We start from the raw sequence: 19,499 nt of genomic DNA on the forward strand, positions 1-19,499 counted from the left end.
AAATTCGCCCCCCTATCCGGCACATGCACACATGTCTGCGCGATGTTCCTCGAGTCGCCCCCCCCCCCTAACTACATGCGTACCCATTACCAATATCTTGCGTACGCTCTTCTCGCCGATTGATCCCTCTACCTGTGCCGTCATCACGGCAGATAGCACGCACGCCGCGCCCCCATGGCATCCACGCCTGCATCAGCACAAATTGAAGCAGAGGAACTAGCTATCACACTTTTCCTAACCTATACTAGTAACGACTAGCTCACAGTTCTCTTGTATTCGCAAAAAGACTGCCGACGTCTCAAACGAGGTCTGCTTTCTGTCACTGACCCACTGACCTACGCATCATCTAGCACTCGACTCACCTGCCACAGGAGTGCTACATCTTATGGACTCCTGGTGGTTGCAGTTCGGCCGGCAATGAAGCAGTCCACGACACGACGCGAGAAGCAATACACCCGCTAATAAATCCCGACGCCCTCCTCCCCCCTTGGACCCAACCTCTACGTACGCACCATATTGAAACTCCAGCCACACTCTAATACAACGACAATATCCCATATTGCAAGCTATCTCGCCGCACCTTCCATTCACCTCACCCCACTCTACCCAAGGTTGATGAAATTACTGTGGGTCAACTTCAAACACGGCCTTCCCTCACAACACACCTCACACTTCCCCTTTCTCCCTTGTAGCTATTCACAATGGGCAATTTAGGCCCCAAAACGAGGTACTCTGTACCACATAGTTTGGGGGTGCTCCCACACAGCTTGCCTCCCTCCTAATCCTCACCCGTACCCTTCATGAACAGGGACGAGCACAGCTGTCCAGATCTTAACCCTGCCCCGAGTGCGACCTGGTAAGGAGGGCCCGGAAGGCCAGTCACAGCCACAGACTGGCAGGCTAATGACTCCACCATGTACTCTGGCTCTGAAAGTGGAGTCGGATTGGACATCAATCAGTCTTCTACAAGTTGTCTTTTAGCTTTCCCATTCCACTTAATCTATGAGATAATGATTAAACATAATAATTACAACACTAAATATACACACTACAAAAAGAGGCCTTCCTAGGGCACATACCTTAGAGTGCACGAACGGGAACAGAACAGCCAGAAGACACAAGCCAACGTAAGGCGCCGCCAAGGCGGAATTGGCCATCATAAAGACCTGCAAAACCAAATCGTTTGAGGAAAACACTGGCCCTATGGTCCAAATGTGGCAGGCACTACGTGAAGGTATACAGGAACAGCTATTGAAACCCTAAAGCCGTAAGAAATATTTGTTACTTCTGGTTAGCACACCTTTGTAATCCATTTTCGCTAGCACAACACTTCTCCGATATTGTTTTGCATTAGATATGATGATTTTCCCTGACATGTAATTATGATCAACCTTTTAAAGCATAATATCTTTGGTAACGAGTAGTCTTAACTAAGAAAACAACAGCTTTTGATCAGAATGAACTACACAGCCACGGTACAGTACAGGCTAATGCTATCAAGAGATAATAAAAAATATAGTTAACGTCAATAGTAATGCGTATGTGCGTTTGTGTGCGCCAAGCTAAGGTGTATGCCCCACTTCCGTGCAGGAGCCGTTGGCGCGCTGCTTTCTCTCTTAAACTTGTCGGGACAGCGCTGTAGACACTTCAATACAGTCTTACCTAAACTCTTTTTGCGAAACAATTGCAGGCAAATATTACCTGTGTTAAAGATCCCAGGTACGCACAAATGGTGCTGCAAACGGTCATGATGATGCCTATCACGAAAGCTTGGAGAAAATGAAAAAGGCGTTAAAAACTGATTCAGCCCACAAACACTGCAACCTCTACAAAACAGATTCTTCTTAAATATTACAGACAAATCCGTTTGCTTTAAATCGAGTGGAACTCCGAACAACTACCAATAAACTTACAAGTAGGTCATGCAAGTTTGATCTCTTTAGTTCATTATGATACAGCAAGGACGCAAAAAATTATTCAACCGTTACATCCTTCAACTGGGCTATGCTAATGTTTTTTTCTCGTATTAACATGTTGCTACTATCTCACGGAAAATAGATAAGGAGACGCTTGTCATATTGTGCAACGTTTATAAGAAAAGAGAACTACGGGGAATGCCTAAAACGTTCTCAGGAAGTGAAGAAGGAAGCGTAATTGGACCGCCTGCAAGCAATGTGACGTTGATATTTGCGGCTGCGCCCGTCCCTACTCAACCCGCCTCCTGGACAGCACCCTCGCCCCCCCCCCCCCCCCCCCCAAGGCGGCTTGTATGGCAGGAGCGGTAATGTTTTGCACCTTCCTCCTGCCCTACTCTATTGCTTTCCTGGCGCGCAGTCCTCTTAGGAATCACATCTCTTCGTGGTCACGTTTTAAACGGGGCGCCACTTCGGAGCTAACCTCACTCTAATAGTACACACACCTGTACGCTCATTTTCTAACGCATGCAGCCTGCCGTGGCTGTTTTAGTGCCATCGTTTTGACCACAGTGGTCGCACTTCGCGTTCCATAAAACATTACGGAATTCACCATAAAAAATACAGGATTGCAAAAGCCTTAGTGGCTTCTCCCTTACCGCTGCACATGCATACTAAGCTCGCTATGTTCTCCACAATTATTTCCGACTAAGTTATATTTGGAGCGTACGATGGCCACTAAAACATAACATTCGCGAATCTTGTTTCCCCGGAGTCTTCAGAAAACATATTGAGGTGTTCCTTTGTGTATGCGCAAAGAAACACTGCATCTAATAGGAACTCTAGCCGAACAGAAGTTCTTTAAATGCTTATTCTTGTAATGCGGTTTTTATGGGTTAGTATTTACTCTCTTTAGACCTTTCTTACATAATGTATTAGTTTCAAGGCTGCTTTCCTTAAAGTAGTCGTTGCTTTGAAGCAATCACTTTATTCATACTCTTGGACTTCAGAATAAAAGTAACTCTTTCCGGTTTAAGCCCACGAATTTGTGTATAAACAGTGCAAGTCACGTCTCACCAAGGCTTCGTGTAATCAGCAACACACGTTGTTCCGCCTTTTTGTATCGCGGAGCGATGACATCCACATACATAATGGCGGCTTGGGAATTAATTGCAGACGACACTGTACTGAAAAAAGAAACCATTCGGCACCGTTAAAAGATTCCTGAATGTTCCCCCCTTGACATCCAAGTATACGTTGCCCCGATGTGACAATATGGGGGAAATGTAGTGTTACAAAACAGTTTTATTTTCACGTACGTAGAAACTTCACGTAAGTTAAGCTTTCGCGGATTACGAGTGCTCATTCGCAGAACGCCAAGGGTCGCCGTGGGTCCTACAGACTTACGCCATATTTGAAGTTTTACGTTCCGGCCTTTCGGTTGCTTCCGTACGTAGAGTTGACCAACATGGCGGCGGCCTGCCCTCCCGCTTCGTCGTGATAACAGCTTCGTCACAAATCCCTAGGTGCGATTTAGTGTTCTAAAATGTTGATTTCGCCTGCAGTTTGGCCGTTATTACCCTGATCCAAAGTTTCAATTGAAAAACAGCTTTTGTTTTTCAGATGGAAGGGCGATTTTTCGCCTGTTAAGCCTGATGGAGTGGCGTTTGCCACCGCCATAGCAACGGGCTCGTGAGATCCCGAGCACCAACAGCCGTGCGTGTGTCTGTTAGTAGAAGGCGCTAGGAATAACGCGCGGCTATGGGTGGAGAGTGCGTGCACCCAGGCGCCCTTCGCGCGTGGACCGTCCGTACGTGTAACTGCAAGTGTTTCAAAATACTTGCGTGGGGGCTACGTATTCTTTACTCGTTTGCGTACGTAAAGTCTGCACGCGCATGAAACTAAAACTGTCTAAAATTTCCCTACGTCGCAGTACAACGCAATGCCATGTGGTTTCTCCGCTGCTTTTTACCATAACAATGCTCCAACTTCCCGCACTTCTACAGACCATCCCGCAATTGCGCAGGGGCCATACGTAGACGATCTCACTATTTTCACAAGTAGAAGGTCTAAAGGGTCTGAGCAGAATGACCGTCCAGAGGCCATTACCATCACGGACACATACCCACGCCCCCATGGTCTCAGCTGTGCGGCCGGAAAATAAAACATCTACTGTTGATAAAACTAATGTATTCCCGACTTGCAGCCCCGTCCCGGACCCCCCGAAGTCCCGCTACAGGGCCTCCTCATCCCCAGCAACCAAACTTTCCTTGTATGAGGCCCAGCCTTCCAGTGAGACGAGACAAGTATACAAACTACCCGTCCACTGCTAATGAGTAATGACACTCCCGCAGATTACACATTTCGTCTGCCGCATCACCAACCGCCGCGGAGGTCTTAAAAAATCGAGGTAGTCCGCCTCATAGATGCACTACTACTCGTAAGCTGCGTCACATTCAGCACACCCTACCTAGCACTACAAATTAGCGAACGTCGAAAACTCAACATTATCGCTAGACAAGCACACAAAATAGCGTAAGGTCTTCCCCCGGCAATTTCAACCGCCATACGCCTGCACATGAAGATACACATTGGATGAACTAAAAGAGTCGCATGATGTACACCATGCCGCTGTGTGGTCTTCGCTGTCTTCCTTCTGTCCCAAACTACCCGTCCAGGTCTTCTGCCACTTAATTTCTTATATGCTGTCGTAGTGACGGCAGTGGACCGATATGTAACATTTCTGTATGGAGAAGCACGCAACCGCAGCTAAGTTGTTACCTCGTTGAAGCACAAACAACTCCGGCAAGGAATAGCCCAGAAATTCCTGGTATCCGAACCAAGTATTTATTAATATAATAGGGCACAATCTGAAAAGGACACAAAAATGTGCATTTCGAGCTTCATCGCAAAACCTTCATTGCATTTGAACACATCGAAGCGAATGAACTATTCCAAAAAGCTGCAATTCTTCCAGCCCTGAATTGCCCCTCAAAATGTATGATCTCGGAAAAAAACTTAATCAAACATCACTTGCCACTGTCGCGAGTGCATACAGCCGACACCAGCGAAGTAAATGAAGACACCCAGGTATTAGCTACAAAAAATAATCCTAGTAAGACAGGTTATACCATTTTTCGTATGAATATATTTCCATCAAGGGAAGGGGTACTTGATACGGAGGGGTGGGAGTACTACATAGGCAGGGAATATTGGCAAATGACTGAGAGCTGAGATGAGAACTTACATATTTAAAAGAAAAAAAAGTGACTTCATATCACGCATGAGTTCTGCTTAAATCACGTGAAAACTTTGCTTTACGAGTAACCAAACCTACGCAAAATTAAAATGTCTTTGCCATGTACACGCAACCAGCAGCAATGTGTAAAACTACGTTGACTCGGAATATTATTCCTGCCTCTTGATTCAAATGACGTACATAGAATTATTAGACTTTGAACACTTCCCTTACAAAAATGGATTTTGAGTTTCAATTCAGTTCCAGTTGAGTTTTTATTGAGTCAACAGAAACCTAATTCAAACTCAATTGGCTATTGAGATGTGTCAGTAGAAACTCAAAAGGATTTGTATTGAGAAAACGCAATACAAAAGCAATTGACACCAGTCTATTGAAACTCTTTGGAGAACCAATTGACAAAACTCATCAGGCTGAAACATACACTTTGAAGGGCTATTTTTTTCAGCGCTGCCCACTGTGTCTGCTGAATTAAGACTACTAGGTTACTTTCATGTTTTTTTTATTAAACATTGACATTTCTATTGAGTGCAGTCAATAAAAAGTCAACAAGCTTTCAATGAACAAAACTCAACAGAATATCAAATGACTTCGTTTAATTGAAACTCAATAGAGTTTCTACTGACAAAAATCAAGTAAAATTGAGAGTCGAGCTAGTTGGTGCTACGCGTTGAAATATATACCAGTGTCCTTCTTTTTTGTCCATGTTTTATGGTTCGAGCTTAATTTTCAAAGCTGATAAAACTCCTTAGGCCAGTAGCCTTTACCAGCAGCATCTTCGCCCAAATAATAATTATACCTGCTAAGTGGGGAAATCAATTATATTGGACAATTTTTGACTGCATTTCCTCAAATACTGCCGCAACATGCTTTGCACAAAACAATGGAAGAAATAAACATTGACAACTCTAGTGACTCATCTCTTCTGGCACGTGACTCCCGCGGAATCGTTTCCTTGCTATAGCAGCGGATTTTCTTCTTTATACCTTAGCACGCATTGACATAATGAGTGTGCAATCTCCACTACTGCTGCTAAGCTTCCGCTTTAGCGGCAGTGGACATATTCGAAGTCAGTCTTCCGGGAAAGTTGGAGCGGAATCATGAAGCATGCATATCTCGGCCGGGAAAAAACGGAAAGGCAGGAGGGGGGGGGGGGAGGCTACACATGTCGGGTCCCAGTTCTGGGGACAAAAAAAAGTCGTCACTCCCCCTACCTCTTTTCGCACATACAATGCTGTGATACCTTGTGTTCCGGGAAGGTAGGTGGGGAGGAGGTACATTTAAAACGCGATTCAATCTGCTACATCTGCAAAAGGCATATGCGAGATCGCATCCTAGTGCGATGATTCAGTGTTTTTCTGTGGAGGCACGATACTAACAGCGCTGTTTTGCAGAAATGAATACTTATCTCACAAACCCAAACGCACAAGAATATTCCAGTGACGAAATTGTGCCTATAAATACTCAGAAAAAAAACAGCAAAACTTTGGTGTAAATCCCTAAACGTCGAAAAATGAACAATTAAATTTTTGTACACAGCGAACTTTTAAAACAAGCGTTCAAATCAAGCGAACGCAGGCTTGGCCTCATCGTCGTTCACTCGTGAACTTCATTACTCCAGTTATCACTCGCGCACCCCGCCGTGGTCTGAGCCCAAGGACGCGAGTTCTATTCCCCGTCATACATAACTTTCCTTGAGGATACCGTGAACTGTCTATGATAACAACAGTAGAACAGCAATGTGGAATGCAGATAATCCCACAAGGAGCAAACGCGCATCTACGCTCTATTAAAACAGGTGAAAACAGTTCTTTCACTGCAAAAGAACTCCGCACGCCAGTCCAAGGCGCCGCCGCTCACACGAACTGAACGAACGAACAAACGAAGAAAAAAAATGAAGAAAGACAAACTGAAGCGCTGATTAACAACTCATCTTTACTGCACAGGGTCACAAAAAGAAAGAACGAGCCTGACACTGCTTCACGCCACTACAAAAAAAAAAAAAAAAAGAGAAACCGAACAAATTAAGGCCCAACCACATGCACGCGTAAAATCGACGTACTCGCGCAACGACGTACGCCTGCGGCGGCATACGCCGCTGCCTTTACGCCGGCCGACGACGTCGGAGAGGGCGAGTAACCACATATCGCCGCAACGCGCGCGTAAACCAATGCGCCGCGCAGGGTGGCTCGACTACTTCGGACTCAGCTTTGTGGCGACCAGTTCAACTACATTTTAACTCAAATAAAGCAAATAATGCCTATTCTCACAAATATACGTATATTTAATACAGAAACAACTAAAACAGTTCTCGGGACATTAAAAAACGTTAAGGATTAGTATGCATACTTGGCAGGCACAAAACCAACGAATCCCTTCCGCTACATTTGGCGTAAAACTGCCTTGCTCCCATAGTTGCTCGTTGCTTCGCGTGTTTTGTCCGGTTGTTTGGTCACCGTATTTTACAAATTACTTCGTTTTATCGCATAATAAATAGTGAAGTTAGCTTATTTATCAATTCACTGTCTTGTTATGCGACCTGACTGCCGATAACATCACCGCCAGAGGTGTACGTCAACACCGTACGCTTGAAAGTTTACGTCGATATCTGGCGGGTTCTGACTTGGGCGTAAAAGGCGCGTACCAATGCATTCGGCGTACGCCGGAGTACGCCGGCTCCTTACGCGCGTACGCCGGTTTACGTCGTTGCGCGAGTACGCCGGTTTTACGCGTGCATGTGGTTGGGCCTTTAGTGGGCTGACGTGCCGCTTGTTACACTCCGAACCGCTCTCTCGCTAACGATGTCAACACGTCCGCGGACTACGTTTCTCAAACACAAGCGCCTCGCAAATATCCTGCGCCCGCAAGCAGATCAAGAACTTTGAAGCTGTTTTCAAAGATTGGACTTTCCAGAATTCTTCCGTCCTCTCTCCTGCTGCAGTTCGCCGAAGCGGGCGCCCGGACACAAAAGACGTGCCATTCACCTCCACACCCGGCGATAACCAGTTCTTTTGGTTCCTCTTGCACCCTCCCACGCTAAGCTAAAGTGACCGCGCTGTCACGAATGTCTAGTACGCGGCGTTGCCACTGCCGCCAGTGGCGCTGACAGCCAACATTGCGACCTCGGCGGAGTTCGGTTATCTGCAATATAATATTATTACTGCTGCTAGAGGGGTTGGTAATAATTCTATAAAAAAATATTGTAAATATTAACATAGGACTCACGAGCCGCCATAGGTTTTTTTGATATCTCGTGTCAATGTTTTCACGCTCAGTTTTCACAAGAATGCGTAGCTGTGGCATAGCCATCGCAAACCGACTTGAAGCCAAGCCGATGTCGCTTGGTCGCAATCCCGGATGTGCGGGGTCTGGCAAAATCCTCCCTGTTCTGTGGTCTGGCGTGGTGCGGTCGTGCGGTCGTTCTCGCGGTTCTGTGCAAATTTATAGCTTTCCTCGTGTTGTTGGCGATTTATGTGCCGTGTGCGAATCTTTTCAACCAGCATCGAAGGTCAGACATTGCAGTGCAGCTGGCGATACATCGAATTTATTGAAGGAAAAGCCATCGTATGCGCTCTTCTACCGCCGGTGAACATCCTTTGTGTGTCGTGTTGTGTTTGTGCGCTGTGATCGTACGGTGAAGAAGCTTGCGAAGTGAGGTGTTACCATCCCTGTTAGCCACGCTTTGGAACCCGTCAATTTCACCACGCTGGGAGCCCCGCTGGGAGCGACGTTGTTATAAGGTAAGTTCATTCTTTCCGAGCGCTCCTGTACATTTCATCGTGACTAACGTTGTGCAGACCTACCTGAATGGCTATACTCACGACTTGGTTATTTGTCGCTATATAAACAGTGTTTTTATGCATGCCGTCTCGAGATCGACCTAAAGGGTACGATTTCACTTCAGCTTTTCAAAAATACTGTACGTAAGTGTAACAAATTGAAGGGGCTATTGTACCGGCACACATTTTGACATCAATCGGTAGTTTTACTGTCTTCCGCGCTGCTGTATTGCTTTCGCGTGTAGTATATTTGTATGTATCTTAAGCTAAAGGTCTAACAAAACCTTTGAAGGCAAGTGACGAATGAATAAAATTCTAGACGCAGTGCTGCTACAGAACGGAGCAGCAGCCCTGTATTGCCTGATACGAAGTGTCCTAAAAAAAGAAAGAACACCATGATTAAGGTAAATAAAATGTTTGACGAACGAAGTTAACGAAAATGAAAAAAAATGAAGGAGGTCGAATCGAACAAGTGCCTGTCGGATCAATAACAGACGCACGAATACTGCGCTATGCAAACACACCTGACAGCGCTAGGCTGAGAGGCAGATCTACCAGTCACAAACAGTATAGTGTGTTCAACCAGTTAGGAGACATGGCGGTAAAATATACTTACAAGCTAAAGTGCTGGCTGCCGGCAATATATTTGCTTCCTAATTTGAACGATTGTTTGGAGAAAGAGCGTAGCTCTTTCTCCAAACGTGGCCTAAACGTGACCTAAAGACAAACGTGGCCTAAAACGTACTTCATTCCAGCTAAAGAAATAATGCCCAAGAATATAACAAATTCATTTATTGCTTTTGGGAAATAGAGACTGTGTATCCGCAGAAGCTAGGGTTTCAACCCAAAGCATCTTTACACAAGTCTGATGCATTACCTTGACACCCTAAAGGCAAGCAGACACTTTGGTTTTAAAACCAATGAAGAAAAAAATGTGCTGCGTAAGGAGTAGTTGGAAACAGACTGCACACTGTTATATATTAGTCTTTTACCACAAAGTGCCAATTCTCTCCACGTATCTTTCTGGGAATTTCTCATTTGCCAGTTTTTGTCTCAGGTGCTAGGCAGTTTGCACTAGAACATGTACAGGAGTCAAACTTTCAAACTGATGAATACCGGTTTTGATTAAGCACTTGCTCGACTTGCTAGCATAAATTGAAATTTGCCATTGCTTATAATCACAACCTTCTGATTGCCTTTCTCGGAGCAGTTTTCAATAAGTTGGGCTGAGTGTGGTGTGAGTAATAGCAAAATCACTGAATAACATTTTGTCTGAACGTGGCGTCAGACGTGCCACTGACTGATGCTACACCGGCATGGTGCGAGGGCTTAGTCGATCTGTTGTGACAAATGTTCTGCCTCTAGGAATTACCCAAATGATTGGTCGGCACGGTATCACTGTACTGTTTTAGTGCTGCTGCTGTATAGAAAATCTCGCCAAGCAAAGGGAAAAAAAGCTTCTATATTTTTTCTCATTTACAGCAACTCTGCTGTTTTTTCCTCTCACCAAACAAAAATGTTTCGTGTTCTCGTTGTGTGTAAACTGGCATCACGACCTTGTTATACTGGGACACTCCTCTGGCATTGTTACGATTAAGGCAAAAATGTGGATATACCCATATCTCATATGATCCCTTCAAGCTGCTGCTTAGTACTACTTGTTTGTTATACGTACTGCAAGGCACACACCATGCTTCAGCGTTACAAGAGTGTGAAAGACTGCGAAATTCAACTTACATATTTTTTTCTGTCACGTTCTTTCTGGCAAGTTTTTTTTTCTTTCACGGTTCATGTAATTTTTTTCCACTAGTCGGTAAGCACAAAGTATTATGCGCTCATTCATTCATAAAGCCATTTGCAATGATTGCCTGCTGTAGTAACTTTAGTTTACAGTACCATCTGACACTAGTTTTTTTTACTCAAGGCTACAATTTTGTAAACCAGCTCATGCAAGTTGACAGTTATCTAATTTTCTTTTGACATTTCCAGCATTGAAATTTCACAAAACAAAATCCACAGGTTCACAGGTATGCTTTTGGACAGGTTTGGTAGTGGCTCACCCAGTCTTGATAGGCCTAAGCAGATTTCTTTTGGGCCTCAAAGATGTGGAAGACACGATAACTAGCCCATGCGGGTGATTTTGTGGCTCCCTGCGGACATAGTCATTCCTCTAGATTGCAGGTGCTTTAATGCGGAAGGCATTCAAGTAAAGGCGTTCCACTCCCTACCCATTGTAGAATTAATTGATGTGGTTAGCTTGCCTTGATGCATTAAAACCTGAGACAAGCTTATACATTTGTTGAACTGCTGTCTCCTTGCCTTGCTTTCCGAAATTACAAACCATCTAACATATAAAATAGCAAGCTACTTAGACCAGCATGCTTAATAAGAAGGGACGCAATCATTTCGTACTGTACTGGTGGAAACAAACAAGTCTGTTTCTTGTTGTATTTTGCAGGCTACACAGTCAAGTAGCCAAGTGGACCCTGCAAGGCTCCAGTCCTCCCGTGCTGCTTTCGTGAGCAATAAAGCAAGCGTTGCCATGAAACACCTCACTATTTCACCTGCTCAATGCGCACCTTGATTTTTTGCATTATTGAAGCAGACTCACTATATATTTAGTACAGTCAACTGAACTTTACGAGGCAATTGGTGAAATAACTTGATAAAAGACTTGATAAAATCAAATCAAAAGACTTGAAAAATCAAACGGGCTGTCTTGAATATGCTCAATAGGTTTTCATTTGACATTTCTCAACAGGAATTCAACAGGAGAGACAATAGATAGTCAACACAGACTCAACTGGAACTCCACCGAGTTTTCTCAATAGACTTTCAATTGATACATCACAACAGGAACTCAACAGGAAAAGTGTATTGAGAGTCAACTGAAAGTGAATTGGAAATCAACGGACATGTTGACTATAGTCAATAGACTTTCAATTGAAACAGAGCGTTGAGTTTCAATTGAAACACGGCGGCCAATTTTCAACGAGAACTCAATACAAAATTTCTATTCAAAGTCAATTGACTCTCAACACATTGTACTGAGTAAAGTCAATTGACTTTCAATTCAATCTCAATAACCATTTTTGTAAGGGTTAACTTCCCTCACTGCCACGTTCTGTTCATCTGCTTGCCCAAACTTAATAATGCGAGAAATTATTGAGGACTAAGTACACCTTTGCCGACTAATTTGTACTTAGATTTTGCAAAAAAAAAAATCAATGAGTATCTGAAACAACCACAGAAACAATCTTCTTACCTGATCGATGCTTTTTATGTCCCCAAGTAATCCTGGGTCACAGCCACGGAACCAGACGACAAGACCGAAACCCATCGCAAGAGTTAACAGATATGCCGTAATTAGCAGGGCTGTGCCAGTCATGGCGGTTCTGTATAGAATAGTTTAGCTGTTAAGAAAACTCCACTGTAATGACACATAGTTCTACTTAAAGAACGACGAAAGGACATATATCGTCCCACTGACGAAAAATGAACTTTGAATGCATTCTTGCTGCATCACCGCTGTTTGCAATTTTTTTTCAGATATGTCCATGCGTCTTGGCGTCGCAAGAATATCTGACTGGTCTTCCCGCATAAGGTACAATATAGTTCCAAGCGCCTGAAGTACAAAGACATTAAGGCGTTTCCGTCTCTACTACGTAGAAGCACTCAGCACCATAGCCAGTTCTTAGAGGATCTCAGTAGGGATATGATAATATTTTGACAACTTCTATGTTTACACATGTAGGTTCCCTTCTGCTAGCATGTACCGGTATTCCGCAATGCTGTCTCAAGGAGTGACTTTCGATGTACCGTATTTACTCGCGTAATGATCGCACTTTTTTTCCAGAAATATTGTCGCGAAGACAAGGACGAAGCAGTTGTCTTGAATGAGAAATACGTTTATTGGAGCGAACTTGTGCTCCCCTAACAACTCAAAAGAATACAGAGGCGGCGAAGCAGCGGTCAACAAAGTGACTTGCACAGGCGAGTGTCGTCGAATCGAATGCCCCGGAGTCCGCACTGCAGGCTTTTTATCTTTCGGCGCGCGTGGTTCTCGAAACGTCGATTCGCATCGAGAACATAGTAGATCCAAGAAGATTATTCTGGGCTGTTCACGTTAGATCGGAATGCTCTCCCTATCACAACAGATAACACATGCGGCACAGAAAGAAAGAATGGAACACGCGCTTCCCTTGGCGCAGAGATAACGCAGACCGGCGCAGCCGGGCGGTAAAAGCAAAACACAAATAAACAAATCCAATGTATGGTTCGCGGCAATATGATGCGAATTTAGGGGTGCGATCATTACGCGAGGTAAATTTTTTTGCGAAAAAAGTTTCATCGCAGAAAACGCAAGCACGTTGGAGGTCAGAATGTTTACGGTAGGTCTCATGAACATAATAAACGTAATCAAGAAAAACATAATAAAAACTTCATGGACCACCGAAAGCCGCGTTGCAAAGTGACTTAAAATGTAGTGTTTTCAAGAAGTACGAAGCGTGCTCGAACGAGTTTGCTGCGAGGTGAGAACAGGTCGACCAATAAGTGACTGCTGCTGTCACAGTGCGGGACACGGCTGCCGACGCAGCAAGCTGAACGCGTTTTCTTCTTTGTCTTGTGAGTACATTATCTGCACTTAGTGCGAGTTTCTTCCGCACCAATAATAAACTCATGCTTGCCGATATCGCTAATATCGGCAAGTCTGCGGCAATGACGTAGCCATGTCCGCTTTGAAAGAGAAGGAAACACAGGTAAGCACGACCATCGTCAACTGGACTTGGCACCCACACGGCATATGGCTGCGGCAAGTTCAGGGTGCGATCATGGCGCGGGAAATAAGAAAAATCTTATTTTGACGACGAACTTCAGGGGTGCGATCATTACGCGAGTGCGATCATTAAGCGAGGAAATACGATATACCGTAAATAAGCGCATAAACATATTACAGCACAAATATCACGCCCGGCACACATGACCACTCTAGAGTCTTACAAGATCGAGCGTTCGGTTTCCCAAATGGTACAGGATCACTTCTGAGCCAATGCTGCAAATAATGTGATATATTTCCTTTGCCCACCGTTTTGATTCCAAGAATACCACCGGTGCAAGCAACTCATTCTCTTATTGGTACTATAATGGACTCATAGCTTCCGGCTACTCCTTGGACAAACAGGAAATGACACATCTTCATCATTGTCATGATTAACAGCCTGTTTAGTTTTTCTGTAGCATGAAGGCCTCTTCCATTGATCTCCACATTACCGAACAAATTCGTTTTGCCTATCTTTTGGTACGTGATAAATTCTGTTGTGTGTTACAGTGGCGTGTATGCCCAATAGCGGGGAAATTGACTGTTAAAAGTCTTGCTTTTACTGGGCCTTCAAGCGGACCTCCCCATTGAACACAGACCAAAGTTTCTCGAGATGAGACAACAGATCAAAAATGAGCTCATCTGATTTCAGGTGCAAGCCGCAATAAACAACATTGCTTAAGGTTTTCTACATTGGGTGCTCGAGTAACGTAACAAACGACCACTGTATATTGCCAATCAAGACCGCCAACATGAAAATACTACTTTTTAGCAGTGACCCAGCTCCCAGTGAAGGCTTGCCATGTACGGTGAACATAGGATAGCTTACATTTCTAACCAGCAAGATTCAAAGTCGGCCAAGTTGGTATATCACCTAGAGAAAAACAGTGCGCAAGCAAACCGAACAATAGGAAAAAGGCCCAACGCTAGCACTGACTATGAACTAGCGTTTTTCTAGGAAGCGGAAGGAATATTATGCACTATAACACACATGTGTAGAGCAACAAGCAAGGACTGACATGGCTCCACATACAATAATGCACAAAAGGACAAAAAACGCAAGAAAAGGGGTTCGCCTACGAGCTGGCAAGTCACGTAAAGGTATGGCTAATAAGCTTAGCTTCTTTTTTGTCAAGCGATATCGATGTTTAAGTTACGCAGTCACCTTTATAAAGAAGAATGTAGAAAGCTTCTACAATCTCCCTAACCATTCATTTCTACTCTAGAAGAGCACCTGCGTATCAACGAAAAAGGGGTTGCATTCACACTTTTCACAATGTGCAGGTACATTTGAATACGCGCGATTTTTTATCGACCCTGAGTGCTCTCATACCCATATTCTAAGCAGCACCCACTCGTCCCCACGTACAGTTTTTTACGAGACAGCGGTATCTCGTAAACGACACACATTTCAGAAGGCAATAGCACACGTGCATTGATAATAGCACACGAGCAATAGCACATGTGCAATTGTTACGACTGGCACCTTCTGGACGTTTCTCTTTTTGTTCATCAACGAACAAAGCCTGACAGGTCAATTTGCCAGCGTTTTAGAACTTCATACACGCGAATAGGCAGAAGATGCACAAGAAGATATTTGTTGTAGTTCCTTTCGAGTTGAGGCACTCTTCAATTTTGATTGATTTGATTGATTGTAGGGTTTAACGCGCCGACACAACTCAGGCGATGAGGAGTGCCGTAGTGAAGGGCTCCGTATTAGTTTTGAGCACCTGGGGATCTTTAACGTGTGCCCAAATCTCATACACACGGTCGTTTTTACTTTTACCATGAGAAAAGCGGCCGCCGCGGCCGGGAATAGAACCCGCGTCGTCGTGCTCAGCAGCGGAACTCTTCAATTTTTATACACAAGCAAACATCGTCAAAAAGATGCCTATTAGGGCTTTACCAGTAAACACTACGGCGCAACACACAGCCGTACATGCGCTCGCGCAGTGCGTATTTTGGTGAGTAGAAACCGTGTGTACGAATACAGAACCCTAGCATACAATATTCTCGGATGAATATGAGTATTACAAATGCGACTTTTTCACCAGCTTCCAAGCATCAGTCATTGATAAGTTTTCGGTTGAACCTCACGTTCTTTTAGTATTTTCTTTACCGCGCAAGTGTGAATATTGATTATGAGGCTTAACGCACCGATGGTCCACAGGCGACGGGGCGCGTTGTAGTTGAGGGCTCCGTGTTAATTTTGACCGCGTTGAGATCTTTAACGTGCCCCGAAATCTCGAACAGACAGGTGTCTGCGCGTTTCTCTTCCATCAGAAAAGCGGCTGCCGCTCCCGGGGATCGAGCCCACGTCTCTAGGCTCAGCAGCACAACGCCTCAGCCCATCAGCCACCGCGGCGGGTACCTTACAAGTATGGTATTTCCAAAAGAGTAAAATACTCCCCGCAATGAAGGCACACCAGTTATAACCAAGCGCCAGTCCCCCCGGCTAATGTTGGGTTAGTCAAAGAGAATTTCGAAAGTAAACCCTGAAATAAAGCAAAAATTCAAGGTCATTTATGCCTTTCGAATGTGGATTAACCCTTGAGCGTTAAATTATTGTCGTGGGTATGGTTGGTCAATATCGCCTTGTTCTAGCTTGGTGCGCACTCATGAGCATACTTACAGGTGCAGGTGCATTCTTAGATATTTTGAAATTGACGCCCGCACATGTACCACTGCGTGGTCGGTTGATCCGCATCGGTGTGGCATCGCAAGCGAAATGTGTCCGACTGTGTGCGTGTACACCACTTTTTTTCTGCCCCGCTACGTCCAGTTTAGAATCACCGACGATCGTAACTAACACAAGTATTAATGACGCATAAGCGATTCTTAGGTTCTGAAGGCGATAGCGGTAATCTCAAACAAAAATAGGTGTCTGTGAATAAATGCATCTTTCTTTCTTTGTAGTTGTGTGTGTGTGTGTGATCTCTCTTTCGCGAACATTACCGAACCGCGCAAATTCAACTCATGCATTCGCACTTTCACATTCTTCCCCTCGGGGAAATGCGGGGAATTTTTTTTTACTTTCCCCCAAGTTCATTACAAACATTCTACTCCCCACATTCATTCTGCTGGGTCTCCATTATTTTACCCCAGGTGTAAAAACGTACTGAGGTCTATTTTGCATGGATTAAAATGAATGCACGAAGCAAACACAAACAAGACGAAGTGAATGCTTTGTGCGAAATATCGCGTCGTTATTGTCAGGAATGCTGTTTGCCGAAGCCGTGGCGCTTCATGCATGCCGATTGTTTAAATTGCAAGGCTTCCAGATAGTGGTTCAGACGCTGGCTATGGTGTCTTATTATTGGTTCAGCAGTGCAGGATGGGCCCCATCATGCATTTCTTATCAAAAGGACGGCAGAATTCCCCAAGGTGAGCGATCGGACGCTGCACCAGCGGGCGTCAGAAAAACAACGTTAATTGTTTTTACGCTGAAGAAAAATTATAGCAGACGATATCGTGGGAGGTACACCAATGTGAATGACGTTGACCTAAGAGCCTTCAGAATGTTTGGCACCCCGTTTTTTTCTACTTAACAGTAGCCCTGGTGTCGCCATTATGATTGGCCAAACTGTTCCCTGGATGTTAAAAAAAAGTTTGCTTCGGAGACAAAGCCCGGTGTCAGTAAGTGCTGCTTATTAAAATGCCGCACCCTGGGCGGTCACAGCACTTCTACCTGTGCCAGAGTGCGTGGTTACGACGCTTGGTTAAGTAGACTTCTTACAGTTACAAAGCGTTTGCCACCGCTAGAAACACAAGTATTCAACATTGCTTTAAGAAGAAAGTAAATCACCTGCATTAGGCTCGCCGATAAGAAATTCGGATTGGCCTCCAAAAGGCCTTAGTATAAAATCAATACAACAAAACTTCTTCCGACTTTCTCTCTGTGAAAAGGGTAAACCAGCGAAGCTGAATTCCTGAATAAACGTGCATTCCATTTACGATTACCGACGAGAAATAAAATTTGATATGTAGCTTTGTGACTTATCTTGACCGCATGATCGGCGTCCTGAGGAGCAGGAGAAAGAGGAGGAGCAGAAGAAAACTACACCAGCAGGTGCTTGGTACGCCGCCAAAAGGAGGGTGGTACGAACGTACACATGGTCGACGCCAACATTTTGAGAGACGTTTATAGTCTACCTGAGAGTGTACCGGTCTTAAAGGTTATGCGTATTGACAACCATTCAAATCGAATTGGATATCCAGGTGATAAGACAAACAAAATCCCCAGGTTGCAATTATGTTTTTCACGGCGTGCGACACTAATAAAACTTCAGTGCTTATAGCGCACATATCGGAAGATTGGCTTTCTTCGCGAATATGGCTCGTGATTTTGCCTCAAGCCAGGCATTGCACGTCGCTGAACCTGAGGTTTAGCATACGCACACGAAAAACGCACAAAGCCATAATCCTAAACAGCTTAGCTCTAAAACGAGCGCAGCTGAGACGCAAACAAATCCCACCCGCTCGCATTAAATGAACCCTTTTTTTGGTTACGTTCTCAGCGGCGCTGCTTTTTTATTGTTTATGTCCAAAGAATGGACCCAAATGTCCACAAATACCCACTGGCAAATGCTTTTTTTGAGCACACAGAAAAACAAAGGAGAGAGTTCATGCAACTATCGTCATGTGATGAATGGAGAAAATTGCAAAAAGGGGCTCACTGGGAAATTACGGTCTTTTTTGCGACCTAAAATTTCTACCGTTATGCGAAATGTATCCCTTAAATACGTGAGACACTGTAATATTACGCACGTTAGCAGCATCAAAAAGGAAACCCCGGACAGGGTTTTCGCGAAAGATTTTGTGTATGCCAGCAATGCGGTGAATGATCAATTCATAAAACTCGTTGAAAATGCCAGCACGGTGGGACCGATGCCCAGGGCATCGAACCTCTGCAGCAGCTTGGCACCTCAATGTGCGCTCGCTGATTTAGCCATGCCAACGGAATCCAGAGAGCTCGCGTGGATGAACGTGAAAAGTTTCGCTTCCAGGGAAAACGAGACATTCACAGTACAAGACGTGGAGTCACTGTGTGAAAGCGAATGTGGAAAGTCATTGCTGGAAGTTGTAGAACTTCATACAGCAACTTCTAATAGACACCTCAATGAAAGAAACCGCACCACGTAATTGATGATGATGTTCGCAGTCTATAGCCAGTGGTAGGAAACATCTAGGAGACCCATCATCCAGTGATGACACAATGTCGGCTGAAGAAGACGTCAGATTTGAGCACCTGTGATATATTTTATCAAAAGAAACTGTTCATTTTACGCGCTCCCGCTTTATTTTAGCTCTTTTCTGTTTACTGGGTTCAAAAGCACTCCAATTCGGTATTCATTTTTCTAATAAGCAGTACATTGCAGAAACTGTACGTCCTATTGAGTAGCTTCGTCAATCGTTACAACGTACCCAAGTGCGTTTAGAACAAGTATTTATTTTTTTTTTACGGTTAAAACAATTTGGGGCTAACTTTTAGCGATTATGTTCCACCATGAAGCCTGCTGTATTTTCTCATACCTTTTGGCTTCTTGAAGTGTTCGGCAGGCCAGCTGTCTCTGGACAACAACTTGATCAAAACATAGTCGGTACAAGGATGTGGCTGAAGCTCCAAATAGGCAGGACCAGGCATTTTCATCGCTGGTTACGTCCAAGCTGAAGCTGTTAAATAAACCACGCAGAAATGTAGAAGGGAGCTTAGAATGTAACAGCGTGCGTAG

At 44.4% G+C, this 19,499-nt stretch overlaps 1 protein-coding gene and 2 long non-coding RNA genes across 3 annotated transcripts in view; 1 reads left to right on the forward strand and 2 right to left on the reverse strand.

Annotated features, from left to right (window-relative positions):
- Positions 1-1,040: 1,040 nt before the first annotated feature.
- Positions 1,041-3,103, reverse strand: LOC144151624 (uncharacterized). Its single transcript, XR_013318920.1, has 3 exons — positions 2,991-3,103; positions 1,702-1,769; positions 1,041-1,166 (listed from the first exon to the last, which is right to left on the reverse strand). It is a non-coding gene; the product is annotated as an uncharacterized LOC144151624 (long non-coding RNA).
- A 1,587-nt stretch (positions 3,104-4,690) lies between these two features.
- LOC144153387 (sodium/iodide cotransporter-like) overlaps positions 4,691-19,499 on the reverse strand; it is a 50,910-nt gene continuing 36,101 nt past the window's right edge. The window contains exons 7-9 of the mRNA XM_077685037.1: positions 19,300-19,440; positions 12,214-12,343; positions 4,691-4,783 (exon numbers count right to left, since the gene is read on the reverse strand). Of these exons, the coding sequence (XP_077541163.1) occupies positions 4,691-4,783; positions 12,214-12,343; positions 19,300-19,440 (364 nt within the window). The remainder of the gene's footprint in view (positions 4,784-12,213; positions 12,344-19,299; positions 19,441-19,499) is intronic.
- LOC144151824 (uncharacterized) lies at positions 8,568-11,503 on the forward strand. The gene is made up of 2 exons (XR_013318982.1): positions 8,568-8,909; positions 11,407-11,503. It is a non-coding gene; the product is annotated as an uncharacterized LOC144151824 (long non-coding RNA).

Source organism: Haemaphysalis longicornis, unplaced genomic scaffold (genome assembly GCF_048455015.1).
Source record: "Haemaphysalis longicornis isolate Haplotype H1 unplaced genomic scaffold, Haemaphysalis longicornis Haplotype H1 scaffold_9, whole genome shotgun sequence".
NCBI classification, from domain to species: domain Eukaryota; kingdom Metazoa; phylum Arthropoda; class Arachnida; order Ixodida; family Ixodidae; genus Haemaphysalis; species Haemaphysalis longicornis.